The sequence below is a fragment of the Mustela putorius genome, unplaced genomic scaffold, assembly GCF_011764305.1.
Source record: "Mustela putorius furo isolate JIRA1106 unplaced genomic scaffold, ASM1176430v1.1 tig00004007_pilon_pilon_pilon, whole genome shotgun sequence".
NCBI classification, from domain to species: Eukaryota; Metazoa; Chordata; class Mammalia; order Carnivora; family Mustelidae; genus Mustela; species Mustela putorius.
In genome coordinates, this window is record NW_025422145.1 from 6,907,568 (window position 1) to 6,922,415 (window position 14,848).

Genomic DNA, 14,848 nt, shown 5'->3' on the forward strand with positions numbered 1-14,848 from the left:
GTTTCACCTTAGGCAGTTGGAGAATTAATGGTTTGCTGTAATTGATCTAAATGGGCAAGGAGGGGCGCCTGGGTGGCTCAGTGGGTTAAAGCCTCTGCCTTCGGCTCAGGTCATGATCCCAGAGTCCTGGGATCGAGCCCCACGTCGGGCTCTCTGCTCCGCAGGGAGCCTGCTTCCTCCTCTATCTCTGTCTGCCTCTCTGCCTTCTTGTGATCTCTGTCTGTCAAATAAATAAATAAATAAAATCTTTAAAAAATAATAAAAAATAAAAATAAATAAATGGGCAAGGAGACAGTAATGGAGGAAAAAGGGCTGGTCTGATCTCCAAACACACACAGACTTAGCCTCTGCCTTCCGGGGCCTTCCCTTTTCTCTGGGCCCAGATCTCCTCATCTGTAAAAAGGCCTAGCACACTACACAGCCACGTCTAGCTGCAATTAAGCGATGTGTGTAAAACACCCAGCTCAGTGTGACCCGAGATGTAAAGGTCTTTCCTGGCCGGCTCAGTCAGCAGAGCATGCAACACTTGATGTTGGAGTTGTGAGTTTAAGCCCCGCTTTGGGTGCAGAGATTACTCGAAAAATCAAATCCTTGAAAAATATGGACGATCTGTGGAACTGTTCTGGAAGGCCCTTTGGGCAAGATCAGTCTCCTGAAGGATATACAAGAGTTGCTCATGAAAAGGGGAATCAGCGAGTGCGAGACTCACTTTTCTATGTAATTCTTGGCTGTTTCAATGTTTAACCACGTCCTCTTTCAAACATGGTTTACAAAGCAAAAACAGGAAGCAACCCCACTGCCACAGGTCTGACTTGCCTGGGAATCTCTTTATTCGGGGGTCCCTGAACCCTGTTATGCACCTCCTCGCGATGCACCTGTTAAGGACCTTCTGGCACCCAGAATTTGGAGAGCCGAAGGAGGCCCTGATTAATCTTTCCCACCATGGAAAATTGCCACTTTGGAAAGTCCTAGGTTTTCACCGGTAAATTCACCGCTCCCCTACCCCGCCTCCTTTTGACAGGTAAACTGAGTTCCAAAGAGGCGTGACGCCATGTCCAAGTTCAGAGAAGGCTGCTGAAGAGGCTTGGAGCGGGGTGCGGGGGGGTTCCCTTCTGCTACCTTAACCTTCAGGATCTGTCTAGTTTTGAACTGTGTTCTGTGTCGTTCCCCTCCCGCTACTCCATGGGGGATGCCCAGAGCCAATTGGATTTGAGACCTGGGCGGAGCCCGGAACCGGGGAAGCAGCTCAGAGGCCAGCGCCCCCGAGGGGCGGAGCGAAGCGGTACCGCCCCCGGACGGCTCGGGCCAATGAGCGCGGGAGTCGAGTGGGCCAATGAGCGCGGGCAAGGGGCGGCGGGCCAATGAACGCGGGGCGGCTCCGGAGGCGGTGCTCGGAACGCGACCAGGAGGGCGACGCGGCGGCCGCAGCCATGGGCGCTGGGCCTGCGGGGGCGCGGAGGGGGCTCGAGGAACTGCCGGGCGGGGCTGGAGAGACCGCCGCCGGGACTGGCCCTCGACGCTGAGCCGCGGTGGGGTCCCCGCCGGCGCTGCGAGGGCCTGTGAGCTCGAGCGAGGCGCAACGGAGGAGCCGGACAGTCCCCGGCCACATCAAGTGTGGGGGGGTCTTGCCTGGCCGCCGGGAGGATCGAGAGGACCCTGTGGGCACATCTGGGAGTGCCTGGACCCCGCCGGGTACGTTTCAGGGGCCGGGGCGCGTCCTCAGAGGCCGCCGCAGACCGGCGGGGCAACCGCCGGGGCCCAGCGCCGCCTGGGTCGAGCCCCCGGGGCGCCCCTGGATGGCTGAGCTGCCCCCTTGCCGGCCGCCCGGGCGCCGCAGCGGCTGAGATCGCTGGGATCGCCGGGCCGCCGCCCTCGCCGCCCCCTGCATGCCCGGCGCCCGGGTCGCGGCCCACCTGGACGCGCTGGGCCCCCTGGTCCCCTACGTGCCGCCGTCGCTGCTGCCCTCTATGTTCTACGTGGGCCTGTTTTTCGTCAATGTGCTGATCCTGTACTACGCCTTCCTCATGGAGTACATTGTCCTCAACGTGGGCCTCGTTTTCCTGCCCGAGGACATGGACCAGGCGCTGGTGGACCTGGGCGTGCTCTCCGATCCCGGCTCCGGCCTCTACGATGCCGAATCTGAGCTCGATGTCTTCGATGGTTACTTGGAGTAGGCTTGGCTACCGTCCTCCCCTCCCCCCAACGACCCGCACCCCTCGGCCTGGACCAGCCGCCCAAATCATGCCGCCGCTGCTGGTTGGGGGCATCGTCGGGCCAGGGATGGAATCCCCAGGACGAGGCCGACTCCGGCCTCCAAGACCTGTAAGTGCCCTCTCTGCACCAGATGAGTGTGGGTTAGGGGTGCTGGCGAAGAGGATGGCATCTGCAGACCAGACACGCACCCTTCCCCCAGGCTCCTGGAGGTGCATTCAGATGCCAGGAATGGCCAGACCCCTGTCAGGCCCTTAGCTGGGGCTGGAAAGCTCCCCCTGATGAAGGTGACAGTTGTTGCAGAGGGGAAGAGAGGCAGAGCCCAAGGGGTGTTCGGGTTAGCCATGGTACGGTACCTACTGCCACAGCTTGTAGAAAAGCCTTTGCACCCAGGTCCCTTTGAGGCAGAGCTCTCAGCTTCTCCCTTCTGCCTCAGTCTGGCTTGGTGGTGACCTTGGCTTGCTGGGGATTCCCATAGTCCTGGAAGGATAAAGACTTGGAGTGTCAGAAGAGGTAGCAAGCCAGGCAGTGACCACCTTTGTCCTGTGGCCCCTAGGGGATGGGGTAGAGACTCAAGAGTAAGGGCCCCGGCTGAAGCTGCGAGAGGAGAAACCTCCTTCTGCAAAGTCTGCAGTTCCTTTTGGCCTTGGGTTTGCTGCTTCTTGGGAGTCGGGTTTCAGAGTGCCCCAGCTCGGCAGGTCTGCAGCTTGCATCTGCAAGGACTGCCAGTTTTGCAGGTTCCTTTCGCAGACCAGGCAGGCGGGGGCTGGCTTTGCCTGCAGTGTTTGCGAGGCCTCAAGGAACCCTTGGGCCAGCAGGAGTAGGGACCACAGGATCTTTGCACTGAGGTGTTCTAGGCTGCAACCAGGCGGCTGTGTGTTCTGCCCCACCCTGTGTGTTGCTGGGAGGGAAATGAAGGTCCAGGAAGGAGAGGGACTTGGCCAAAGTCTCAGGGCTGGGAAGAGAGGCAGCTGAACAAGATGAGAGAAAGAGAGAGAGGCAGGCTGTTGGGTCTGGTGAGGTTCATGGGACTTGCAGGCACTCTTTGAGCCCCTCCACTGGACAGTGTGCAGTGTCACTAGGCACAGGGCCTGAGTGGGAGGATTGAGATGGCAAGGGCTCCTTCTAGAAGACGGACACTAATGCCACTTCCCCCAAGCAAGCTGAGTTAACGCCCCTCCTCTGTGGCCTTCCCTTTCCAAAATGACCATAGTCAGAGGGAATGCAGGGTGGGGCAGGACCTGCTAGAGGTAGGCTGAGGGCTGGGGGCTCCCCCTGAGAGGTGGACAGTGAGATTTCTTTGATAAAAGCTTCATTTGAGCTCACTGAGACCTTAGCCAGAACCAAGTGCCAGATGGAGAGTGGGTCAGCTGCCCTGCATACCTACCCAGTCTCCTTGCCTGCCTGTCTGCCTGCCTGTCTGCCTGCCTGCCTGTCTGCCTGTCTGCCTGTCTGTCTGCCTGCCATCCATCCATCCATCCATCCATAAATCCATTCTTTGATTGAACAAATATTTATGGAGTACCTATTATGCCCAGTAGATAAACACAGTGAACAAGAGAGACTTAGGTGTGACCTCCTGGCACTTGGTGAGAAACGACAAGCAAATTCCCAAAGAAGGTGATGAGATCTTTTGTGAGCCACGAGGACATGGGCAGTGCCTGGCATCTAGTAGACACTCAATAAATGTCTGTTGAATGAGCGAAGCAGAAGAATAAAGATGGGCTGCTTTAGAAAGGGGGAGGGGGGCCAGAGAAGGTCCCTTGAGATGACACAGTTCGCTGAGCCCTAAATTGGTTGCAGGAGCCAGACTGAAGATCTAAGATCTGGGGAAAACCAGTCGAGGCAGAGGGAATCTAGAGCCAAAGCTGTGAGGTGGGAGAGTTGGTTTTTGCAGCAACCAAGAAGAGGCCAGTGTGTGGCTAAGAGCAGCCCAGGAAGCGGTCTGTGGGGCGGGTGGGGCAGACCATAAAGGACATAGAAGGCCATGGCCATGAGCAGTGGGAAGCAGGAGGTGACACAATTTCAATTCACAATTTGTAAAGCCGACTTTGGCCATTGTGGGTAGAATCGGCTGTTGGGACAAGCATGGAAGCGGAGAAGCCAGTTAGGAACTATTCAGTTGCTCAGGCTGGAGGTAACGGGTGCCTGGATAGGGCAAGGTTGCTAAAGATGGAGAAACACAGACTGAGAAGACCTTTTGAAGGCAGAACCTGAGGAATCCATTCAAAACCTGGACTGAGTATTGATCATCGCCCATGCCCTGTTCTAGGCCCTTTGCGTATTACTCAGTCAGCTGTTCAGCAAACTTCGCTTCTGCGTGCTGTTCTACCAGGCCCTGTGCTAGGCCTTGCAGATCCCAAAATGAATCCCTGCCTCCAAGCCAAGCGTTTGACTTTCAGACAGTGTATGTCGGTGTCTTATTTTATCTCTTCACCACATCAACAGAAACACTTCCCCTTCCAAATGAAAACATTGGCAGACTCTGAACCAAAAACTGAAGCCCAAATGCTCCGACAAACTTTGCAGCAGAGGCTGTTTGCACAGAAACGCCAGGCAGTATGTCTCAGGGACACCCTTCCTTGCAAAGCTGGGACACCCTTGCAAAGCTGTCAGAGGGCCTGGTCCCGAGCTGGGAGGTAGGGAGGCCACGGGCTGGGGACGGCACTCAAGCCTGAAGAAGTGGGGAAGCCACGCACAGCATTCCTTCTCGCCCAATCCAAAAGCCAAGCCAGGGTGGTCCCAGAACCAGGGAGGCCCAGGCTGGGGGAGGGGAAGGGTGGCCAGCAGCAGGCAAAGCCTTTGGGAGAGCTCCAAAAAGGGTCTGACTGTACCTCAGCTCCGGGCCCCTTTCTGGAAGCGAAGGAACCTCAGTAGTCAGATCTCATTATTTCTGGCTTGGTCTCATGTGGACATATTCTCATGTTACACACCAGAAGGTCATGGAGGCACTGGCTGAGGGTATGGGGCATGCTTGGTCGTGGGGACTGAGGTGGATCTCAGGGTGTACTCACTTCCCCCTCTCTCTCTTTTTTTCTCTTGGTGTGTGCCCGCACAGTACCGTCCACCCAACGTTTGTTGAGCACTTACCAAAGGAGGTGATACTGGGGTTGGGATCATAAGCAAGAACCTGGTTCAAATCCCAATCTCAGCTGTGACCTTGGGCTTGTTCCATATCTCCCCGTGTCACTGTTCTCTTCCCCCAAATGGGGATAATGACATGTTCCTCATTGAGAAGATTGAGTGAGATACATATAAAGCTCGCAGACCTTCCTATGTACAGTAAGTGATATAGTAATATACCACTGCTGGCATAAACAGTCAGATACAATGGAAAGTGTGTACACTCGGGTCCTTGCAAGTATATAAAACTGCACGTGCACTCACGAGTGAACACTTAGATCCCCGGATGAGCCAAAGAGGACTGCCTGCCTGAGTGCTGGGCGGGTTCAGGTGTGGACGGCTGGGAAAGACTACCGCTCTGCCCTCTCGACCCAGGACCCCCCGGGGCACCTTTCCCACTGCCTGTGGTCTCCAAAGGCCACCAGCTCTGGAGCCCTGTCGGCCCTGCAGTTCTCCTAGAGTTTTAATCATTGCCTGGGGGGCAGGAAGTGGGGAATCAGGAGCTCCCTCTTCCTAGGAGGGAAGGCCACTTCCCAGGAGGGCCACTGCGGCTGGCCTGGGAGCCAGGGAGCGTCCTCACATCCCAGCACTTCCGATGCGGAGGCGGAGCAGCTGGATTGATCCGTCCCTGCTCCTGGCACAGAGTGAGGGAGGGCTGTGGGAGAGAGCCTGAGTGCACCGGAAACCGAGAGCCTGCAGAACGTTGCCGCCTGCGTCAGCGGTGCCTGGTGTAGCTCAGATACCGAGCTAGGGTAACCGGACCCATCAAGTCTGCTTACTATAGGGTCTCTCAGCTTCCCGGTCCTGACTCAGAGCCACAGCTGCTGTTTCTGATCCAGCTGCCCTGGTCCCTCCGTACCAGAATGCAGCCTGTGCCAGCAGCAGAATACCCTGGCTGGCGTGTCACTGCCCCACTCAGAAACCCAGACCTTCTGCAGGGACATGGGCCATGGATTGAAGTCTTGGGAGAGCCCACCGGCAGCTGGTAGAGCTCCTGCGGGGAGTGAGGGGAAGAAGAGCAGTCAGGGTAGTTGGGGGACGTCAGGCGGTCTCCCGTAGCCGGGGTCCAGACGAGAGACAGGTGCACCCCAGGCCTGGCTGACTTTCTAGCTCTGTCCTAACGCAAGGCTCACCTGGAAGCCTGCTGGGCACAGGGCGCATGGGTGCTGGCTGCCCCTGTGGATAGGAGAAGGCCCCATTAGGGATCTCAAGGGATGCCAGCCGTTCAGCTCCCTTGGCCCCAAGGTATGCAAACCGGAGGTTTCATCCAAGAAGGACCCTCACAGTCCTTGTGTCAAAAAAAAAAAAAAAAAAAAAAAAAATGAAGGCCTCCTTTCGACTTGGCCATTCGCATTCCTGATTTATCTGCTGTCTTTCCCCCGGAACTTCTGAAAGCTTAGCCTGTTTGTGGGAAATCAAGATCACAGTTAAAGGGACAGACAGCATTATCCGCATCGCACAAATAAAGAAGCCGAGGCCCAGAAAGGAGAAGTGAGGGGCCAGGGAAGCAAAGCTGACTGAGATAGCAGAGACCCCCTCCCCAACCTAGTGCCGGGCTTACCCAGCCACAGGGGGCCTCCGGGAAGGGGCCCCAAATCCTATCTCAGAATACTGCTCACGGCTCTTCTAGGCCTGCTGCACAGAGCTCACTCCTTTTTGCTGAGTTTCTTAAATAAAACTATTTTGAAATAACTTCACAAGTATACAAACGTTGCAAGAAGAGTGCAAAGAAGTCCCCCCACCCTTCACCCAGGGTCCCCAGTTGTACGGATTGACATTTTTCCATATCTGCGCAGGTAGGCAGTGTGTTCTCGTGCCGTGTACGTGCGTGTGTACGTACACACCGATGTATAGCTTGTTTTTCTGAACCATTTGAAAATGATTGCAGACATTGCATTCCTTTACTCCCAGATATTTCCCTGCATAGCTTCTTAGATGGAGGACATTCGTTTCCGTAACCGTAGCACAATGGTCAAGATCAGCAAATTTTAACACTGATGCAAGCCCAAACCACCCTAATCTGTGACGTCTGCAGATCTCACCAGTTGTCCCAATAAGCCACCTTTCACAATAAAAGGGCAGTGTTGAGGTCCCGGATCCCACCACCCAGATCACCCTCTGCCTTAATTATCTCCTGAGCTGCCGTCAATCTCATTGTTATCTTTCATGACCTTGAAGTTTTGGAGGAGTTCAAATCTGGCATCTGGTGGACTATCTCTCCGTTTGGGTTTATCTGATGTTTACTCTGGAGATTAGGCTCAGATGATGCACTGTTGGCAGGAACCCCACGGAGAAGGGAGTGCAGGGCAGAGAAGGGAGTGCAGGGCGTCTGGGAGACGCATGACATCTGTCTGTCCCACTGCTGGTGATGTGAACTTGGATGGTTTGGCTAAGGTGGTGTCTGCCAGGTCTCTCCGCTATAAAGGTGACTATTTCTCCCTTTATAACTTGGAGTTACGATTAAATCCATTAGTTTTAGTACTTTGTTTTTCAAAAATCTACTTTTTTATGTGAATTTGTTTTTAAAAAGAATGGCGTGTGGCCGTTAACAAACGACACTGTCTGACGGTGTGTCAGACCCAGAGGGGACTCAGCCCCAGAAGCCTCCCCTTTCCTCCGATGCTGGCCTCCTCCTCTTGGGGACCCATTTCCAAGGAGGATGTGTCTCTCTCTGCCTTTAAGACAAAGGGGGATCTGGATGGGATCTCGGACCTCAGCTCTGCTTTTATTTTATTTTTTTTTAAGATTTTATTTATTTACTTGACAGAGAGAAATCACAAGTAGATGGAGAGGCAGGCAGAGAGAGAGGAAGGGAAGCAGGCTCCCTGCTGAGCAGAGAGCCCGATGCGGGACTCAATCCCAGGACCCTGAGATCATGACCTGAGCCGAAGGCAGTGGCTTAACCCACTGAGCCACCCAGGTGCCCCTCAGCTCTGCTTTTAGAAGCAGCCCAGGGCTATAACTAGTACCCGGTGAGTCCGGTGATCTGGGGCCCTCACAGTTGCCATCCCCTGCCCCCAGCCTGGGGAGTGAGCTCTAGCTCCACACCCTCCCTCCCCCAGAAAGGGAAGGCTTCATTCCTGGGATTCCTTCCTGGGGTGGGGGGGTTGGCTAGGTGGTTAAAAATAAGTGCCTCTCCCACATCTCCTAGCTTCCCCTACACGCCATCCATGAGGCAGGTGGGGCAGGGCTCCTTAGCTCCATTACACAGGGAGGGAAACTGAGGCTTGGGGACGTTCAGTGACTCACCCCGGATACCCAGCTATGACGTGGCCCATTGGGCCTCCTAGCCCCGCTCCAAAGGCTTCCTGGAGTGAGGTCCTCCGCCACAGGGGAGGCTGCTAAAACAGACTGTTGATGCTCTGTCGCTCCTGGGCACCTGCTACTTCCCCTTCTGACCAGAGAAACCAGGCCCAGGCTCAGTTTTGCAGGCCAGGGGTATCCGGCTAGAGCTAATGGTGCCATTTTCATCATACTTGTTTTTAGCGTTCCCTTCTCTTTATGACCAATGATTCTGTTGTCTTTTAAGATTTTATTTATTTGAGAGAGAGCAATCATGAGCTGAGGGGAGGGGCAGAGGGAGAGGGAGAAGCAAGCAGGGAGCCCGATGCGGAACTCGATCCCAGGACCCTGAGATCATGACCTGAGCCAAAGGCAGACGCTTAACCGACGGAGCCACCCAGACACCCCAGATGATTCTGTTTTTTATGCATGATAGTGACATAAAGGTCCCTTTTAAAAATTTGGAGTTAAAAAAAAAAAAGGTGCCTTGATTTAAAATAATGAATAAACCATCATCTGGGTATTTCTTAGACGTGGCAGGACTCATGGGCAATCACTGCCCTTCAGAAGGGCCTCACTAGGATGCCTGGGTGGCTCAGTGGGTTAAGCCTCTGCCTTCAGCTCAGGTCATGATCCCAGGGTCCTGGGATCGAGCCCCGCATCGGGCTCTCTGCTCAGCAGGGAGTCTGCTTCCTCCTCTCTCTCTCTCTGCCTGCCTCTCTGCCTACTTGTGATCTCTGTCTGTCAAATAAATAAACAAAATCTTTAAGAAGGGCCTCACTAAGGCTGAGGCCCCGGACCAGCTGGAGACACGTTCTGGACCGAGAATCTTCACGAAACCCGTAGCTGGTACATGTCAGCAGCTGACATGTAAAGCAGAATCCTGGTTGGAGAAACCAATCCTCGTTTCTCCAGAACACTGACTTCTATCAGGGACCCAGGTAGCCGGGCATCAGCTCCTTTCCCATCCCCCTCCGGCCGTGACCTCTCAGACTGGCCGAGGCAGAGGTCCTTCTGCCACACGGCCCATCACTGAGACAACAGTGGGCACATGGGGCCATTTGGCTCTGGGTGACATCTGTCTTTAGCCACTTGCATTGGTCGGTTGGTGGATGGGAAAGAGGAACGAGCAATGGGTTTCCAGCACACGAGGTCTTTGGAGGGCAACAGGGCTCCTGTTTTCTGAAGGCCCCGAGCGCCGAGGAGTCCCCCTGCCTGGTACGGTCGCTGGCTGGAACAGGTTGGGAGGAGGCGAGGGGCCACTGCGGACTGATGCCTTGTGTATTGTAGGCACTCCCGTGACGTGATTTCGTGTCCTCCCAACAGCCTAATGAGGTGGGCACTGTTCTCCTCTTTCGGATGAAGAAAGTAGGCCCAGAGAGGTCATTTGCCTGAGGTCACACAGCTAAGAAGGGGCAGCACCGGAATTCCCACAGATAGGCCTTGCCCTGACTGCCCCTGAGGAGGACCGTGGGAAGACGCCTGTCCAGAGCATCAGCCCCTAGAACCCCTAAGACACAAGGGCCAATCCCAAACGAGGCAGCCTCTCCCCAGAGGCAGTGAGCTGAGACTTTGCTTCTTAAAATGGATCGAGGGCCCCAGCTGTCATTCTTAATGACAGAAATGAGTCAGCCGGCCACTCCCCCTGTCCAGCTCTCAGGAATAGCCTGGAATGAAAGGTTACAGTTTCCCAAAGAAAGAGGAAGGGGGTGGGGGGAAATAAAGCCAATGGCTGATGAATTGTAAGTCATGCTCTAAAGGTGTTAGAAGGTTGGAGAACCCAACCTTGGATTCTGCAAGCTTTCAGCCCGAGGCTTTTGATGCCTGCACGGAAAGAGATGAACCTAAGATCAGACCACAGAGGTTCAAATCCCGCCTCTGCCCTTTGCAAGCTGTGTGGCCTTCAACAATGACTGAAGCCTCTCTGAGCCCCATCTGAAGTTCCCAATGATGAGCCTGCCACCCCACCCCCATCCCGCCCCCGGGGTTCTGAGGTATACATGAGCTAGGACAGGAGTAAAAGCAGATAGTACAAGGCGAGCGTAGAGTGCTTGGAAATTCCGCCTGTTTCTGAGATTCTCAGGATTCTCCTGGTGGGGTGGGGAGCAGGGGTTGCTGTGAGGCCAGACTTGCAAGTTAAGGAGCAACGGGAGTGATGAACAGCCAGAGTGGGCAGCACAGGTGAGTGGTCTCAGGACATCCTCTAGCCAAAGACGCAGAAACCAGGGCTGTCTTCTCCTTGCTTGTATGACTCAGGGAAGATCCCCACCCTGTCCGGGCGCTTTGTAGAAGGAGTGGGACGGAACCCTAATCAGGGTTCCCCAAAGCCCCTGTGACACTGCCAGCAATTTCGGCTCTGTGGTCTGAATTTCCATCTGTGTCACTGTTTTCTTTCAACGGGAGCTTTTTAAAGCGAAGTAGCGCCCTGAAAGGACAGGGGCTTGGTGCTACTCTCAGAAGTGGAAGGCTGGCCTCACCATAAATAGGTGACCCCGCGGATGGCATAGAAGAGACAGCGGTAGCAGGGCCAGCTGGAGCCGGCGCCTGTGGGGCCCTGGGCCTGGCCAGACGGGGATTGGCGCATGTCGGAAACGCGTTCCAGCCAGACTGACGGCTTGTGCTGGTGGCAGACACCAAGACTGGGTAAGGAGTGGGTCCCCCTGCTGGGGGTGATTCTGTCCTCTCTGATGCCCGCCCAGTCTGCACAAGTCTGAAATGGGCTTAAGTATGAACCGCTGCCTTGGAGATGTCTGGAGTGAGCCCTGCTTTCAGGGGTACCAGCACTAACCCCCACAGGGATCCCCAGGGGTTCTTTGGAGCAGACGATTAGCAGAAGGTGGATGCCTAGTGGGATGCAAGGGGAAGCCATGGATGCCTTTCTAAAGGGCATAGCTCACCAGTGCTCTGGCCCAGGACCCAAGGACTTGGCCCGTGTCATCAGTGGAAGTGAGGGAAGGTCTCCGCAGTGGGAGGGGGTGTTCCCAGCTGGCCTCAAGCAGGTGAATCCGGCAGGTAGCACAAGACATTTGGCTGAGTTGGTCCTTCCTCCTCTCTCCAGCGGTGTGTCCACCGTGGCCTGCCGTCTTGCTCCCTTCCCCCACCCTGTACCAAACTAGGGCCTGCTGTGCCCTCTTTGCCAGCCTGCCAGCTTCATGCAGTCTTCCCGCACTCTGAGCTCCCTCCGCCCCTGTGCTCCTCCCTGTCGGGTGTCTTACCTTGGGCTGCGAATGCCCACCAGGTTGTGTCTCAAAAGCTTGGCTGCATGTATCACGGGGTCCCCAGCACCCAGCTTAGGCCTGGCACGCAGGAAGGATGAAATTAGGTAGTGCTGAAAATCTCGCCCCGTCTTACCGTGTCTGAGCCTTCATGTCTTTGTAAGATGAAAATCCTAATAGTATGTCATTCCAGGAGTTTTAGGAGGGCAGAATGACATGGTGTGTGTAACGCTGCCTCTCAGGTCTGCTCTCCCAGGAGCAGACCCTGGGACAAAGGTTCAAATGCAAGTCATTTATTGGGGAGGTCATCCCAGGAACTACCAGGAGGGAGTGGGTCAGTGAGACAGACAGGAAAGGGTTCTGTCATCCAGTAGGTCCCTGCAGCCCTGAGCTCAGTCCTGATCCGGAACTCCAGGGGCCGGGACAGGTGGGGAGTCAGCTGTGGGGTGCAGCTGATGGGGTGCTGACCTTCCTGGTCGTCATTGGCTGGAAGTCAGCTCTGGGGAGACAGGTGGGCTTTGGAGGCAGGTCCCCCACAGGTGGAAGCCGCCCGATCAGCGTGCCCTCATGGGGGTGAGGACTGGGGCAGGGGGTGGTGGCTACCTGATAGTAACAGTTTCTACCATTGTCACCATTCCAGCACCAGCTGTGCCTGTCACTTGGCTTCTCTGAACCTTGGGGAGATGAGCAGTTCTCAACAGAAGCTGTTCTGCCCCCTCAATGCGCCCCTTGGAAGTGGGGCGAGGGTACATTTTTCATTGTCACCGTGCCCCGGAACACCACTGGCATTAGTGGTCGGGGACCAGGGATGCTGCTCCCAGTCTTGCAGTGCCCAGAATGGCCTCCTGCCCCGGAGAACTGTTCTGCCCCAAAGGCCCGTGAATGATAGCGCATGTTGCATATCTGACACACAAGTTTTAATTGGTGCACGATGACGTTTGCAGAACGTGTAATCGGAGTTGGCCATGGAGGGGCAAAGAGCTAGGGCAGGTGGCTAGGCCTGGGAGTTTAAGATACTGCAGAGCCTCTGGCACCCAGCTAGACACAGAAAGTGAAGGGCCCGGGAAACGTGGCAGTGTGGACGATGCCATGTCCCGGAAGGACCAGCGCAGCAGGGCTGCTGAATGGCTTGGCTGAGGCCACAGCCTGCGAAGCATTTTCCGGGCAAGCTGGGAGGTGTTGCCAAGCCCTGCCCACTGCCCCGAGCTTGCTCAGCTGCCCTGGGGCTCAGGTCAGCCAGCAGACCCTGCCTGACCCCTGAGCAAGCCCTCCCTCCTCGGGTACCAGGATGCGTCTCCTCCCTCCAAGGAATGGACCCTCCTTCCTCTCCCAAATGCAGTTGCACTGGCTGTCCAGTCCAGGGTCCTTAGAAATCCACCAAATTCATTATAAAGAGTTAATAAAAGTTGTAGGACAACACGCCCAGCCTGCGTCTGTCTGGGGTTTCTGATGGGAGGGAGGAAGGCTGAGGCCACCCTATAGGGTGACAGTGGGATGGTGCTTCTGTGCTGGTAACACCCCTTTTCCCTTCTTGCTTAGGCCTGCTTCCCCCAAAAGCTCCGTGCCAACAGAGAGGTTTCCGTCCAGACCCAGGAGGGTGGGGCGGAGAGATTGAAACTGAGAGCGGAAGCCCAGAAGGCCTTTGCCCCTGCCCGAGGGGAAAGTCAAGGGCGTCCGAAGACCTCCCCCGCCCGCAGCGTCGCACACACGGCCTTGCCTTGGCTTATGACCTTTCACAGTCGCGATGGATGTTTACAAGAACCCAGCCAGAGCCCGCCTCGCCGCTCCTCACCCCCGACTGCACCTGCTTCTCCCACTTCATCTTCCTAGAGAATACTTCAAAGCGCGGACACACACGGAAGCCACTCCCAGCTCCTTCTGAAGGCCGCGGAGCCCGCAACCCAGCCGGTTTGGGCCCCAGGCTGGTCTTAGACGCAATGACTAGTTCAGGGAGTAAGTCAGAAGGAAAAGAAGCCACAGACGGTGACAGAGGCTGAGGGCCGGGTGTGACTTATTCATTTCAAGTTGCTGCTTCTTCATCAAGTTGCCCGAACTGAGACATCACGCCGGGGGAATGCCACGTCGGCCCTCCGGCCGGAAATATTTTTTGAAAATGTGAGTGGTATGCATACCTGATGTTGATAAACCTGTAAAAGCAATACTTAGGAGGCTGACTTCTTTCAATTAAAACATGTATGCAACTCCAGACTGTGGGGGCCCTGCCTCTTTTTTTTTTCCCCCCCTTTTTTCTTTTTTTTTGAGATCTGGTGAAGGAGCCGTTAGGCAGGACCTCTCATTCCACAAAGGGCGGAAGAGTCCGAGAGGAAGGGAAGGAACAGGTGAATTTGGGTTAACCTGCAGTTTCATCAGAGAGTAGCCGTGGTTCTCCATTCTGCCAGTGCCCCGTGATACTCAGAGCACCCCCACATACACACCGAGGTTAACAAGGCACAACGATTGGCTCCATTGTGTGAGTGAGGTCACAGGTGAGGGAGAGTCGTGCACCCGCAGAACTCCATAGAAAAAAACAGCCCCAGCACCCCTTGTCTTCCTGTGCTAAGAAAGGGTGCCAAGGGCCATGTATAGAACACACCTGAGAGGCCCAGGAAGAGAGGTGCGCGGGCAAAGGGAGAGGTTTCTGAGGGGGGAGAGGCCTGGGGGGAAAGCTGAGCATTTATTGAAAAAATGTATTAAAATGGGAATCATGCCATCAACATACAGCGTGACTCCAGACAGATGCCCTGATTCCTCTGGGGATCCCTCCTCCCACCTGGAAAATGGCGCTGGGAGAGCTGTCCCAGCGACACGGTACCTGTGCCTGTGCAGACCCACCCCTCTACGGAAACCTAAAGGCGAGTTTGCATCTCCACCCAGAGCCTCGTCTGCAGGGGTGTGGCCTTAGGCAAGTCACATCTGTGAAATGGGAACAGTAATTGATGTACCTCATAAGATGACTTTGTGCTAATAATTACAAAGGTGCCCCACTGGGGTGACATGGCTTGGCATCAGGACTCCCA

General features: G+C 55.4%; 1 protein-coding gene across 2 annotated transcripts; it reads left to right on the plus strand.

The window, feature by feature from the left end:
* The first annotated feature begins 1,367 nt into the window (after positions 1–1,367).
* On the plus strand, positions 1,368–14,037 carry DEXI (Dexi homolog). 2 transcript variants are annotated; one of them, XM_045072290.1, is made up of 2 exons: positions 1,368–2,322; positions 4,484–4,619. In XM_045072290.1, the coding sequence occupies exon 1, from the start codon at positions 1,887–1,889 to the stop codon at positions 2,172–2,174; it is 288 nt and encodes a 95-aa protein (XP_044928225.1). In that variant the 5' UTR covers positions 1,368–1,886; the 3' UTR covers positions 2,175–2,322; positions 4,484–4,619. The 2 variants fall into 2 exon arrangements, with proteins under 2 accessions (XP_044928225.1, XP_004750440.1); XM_004750383.3 differs by lacking the exon at positions 4,484–4,619 and adding an exon at positions 13,371–14,037 and having other exon boundaries at positions 1,369–2,322.
* Positions 14,038–14,848: the final 811 nt, after the last annotated feature.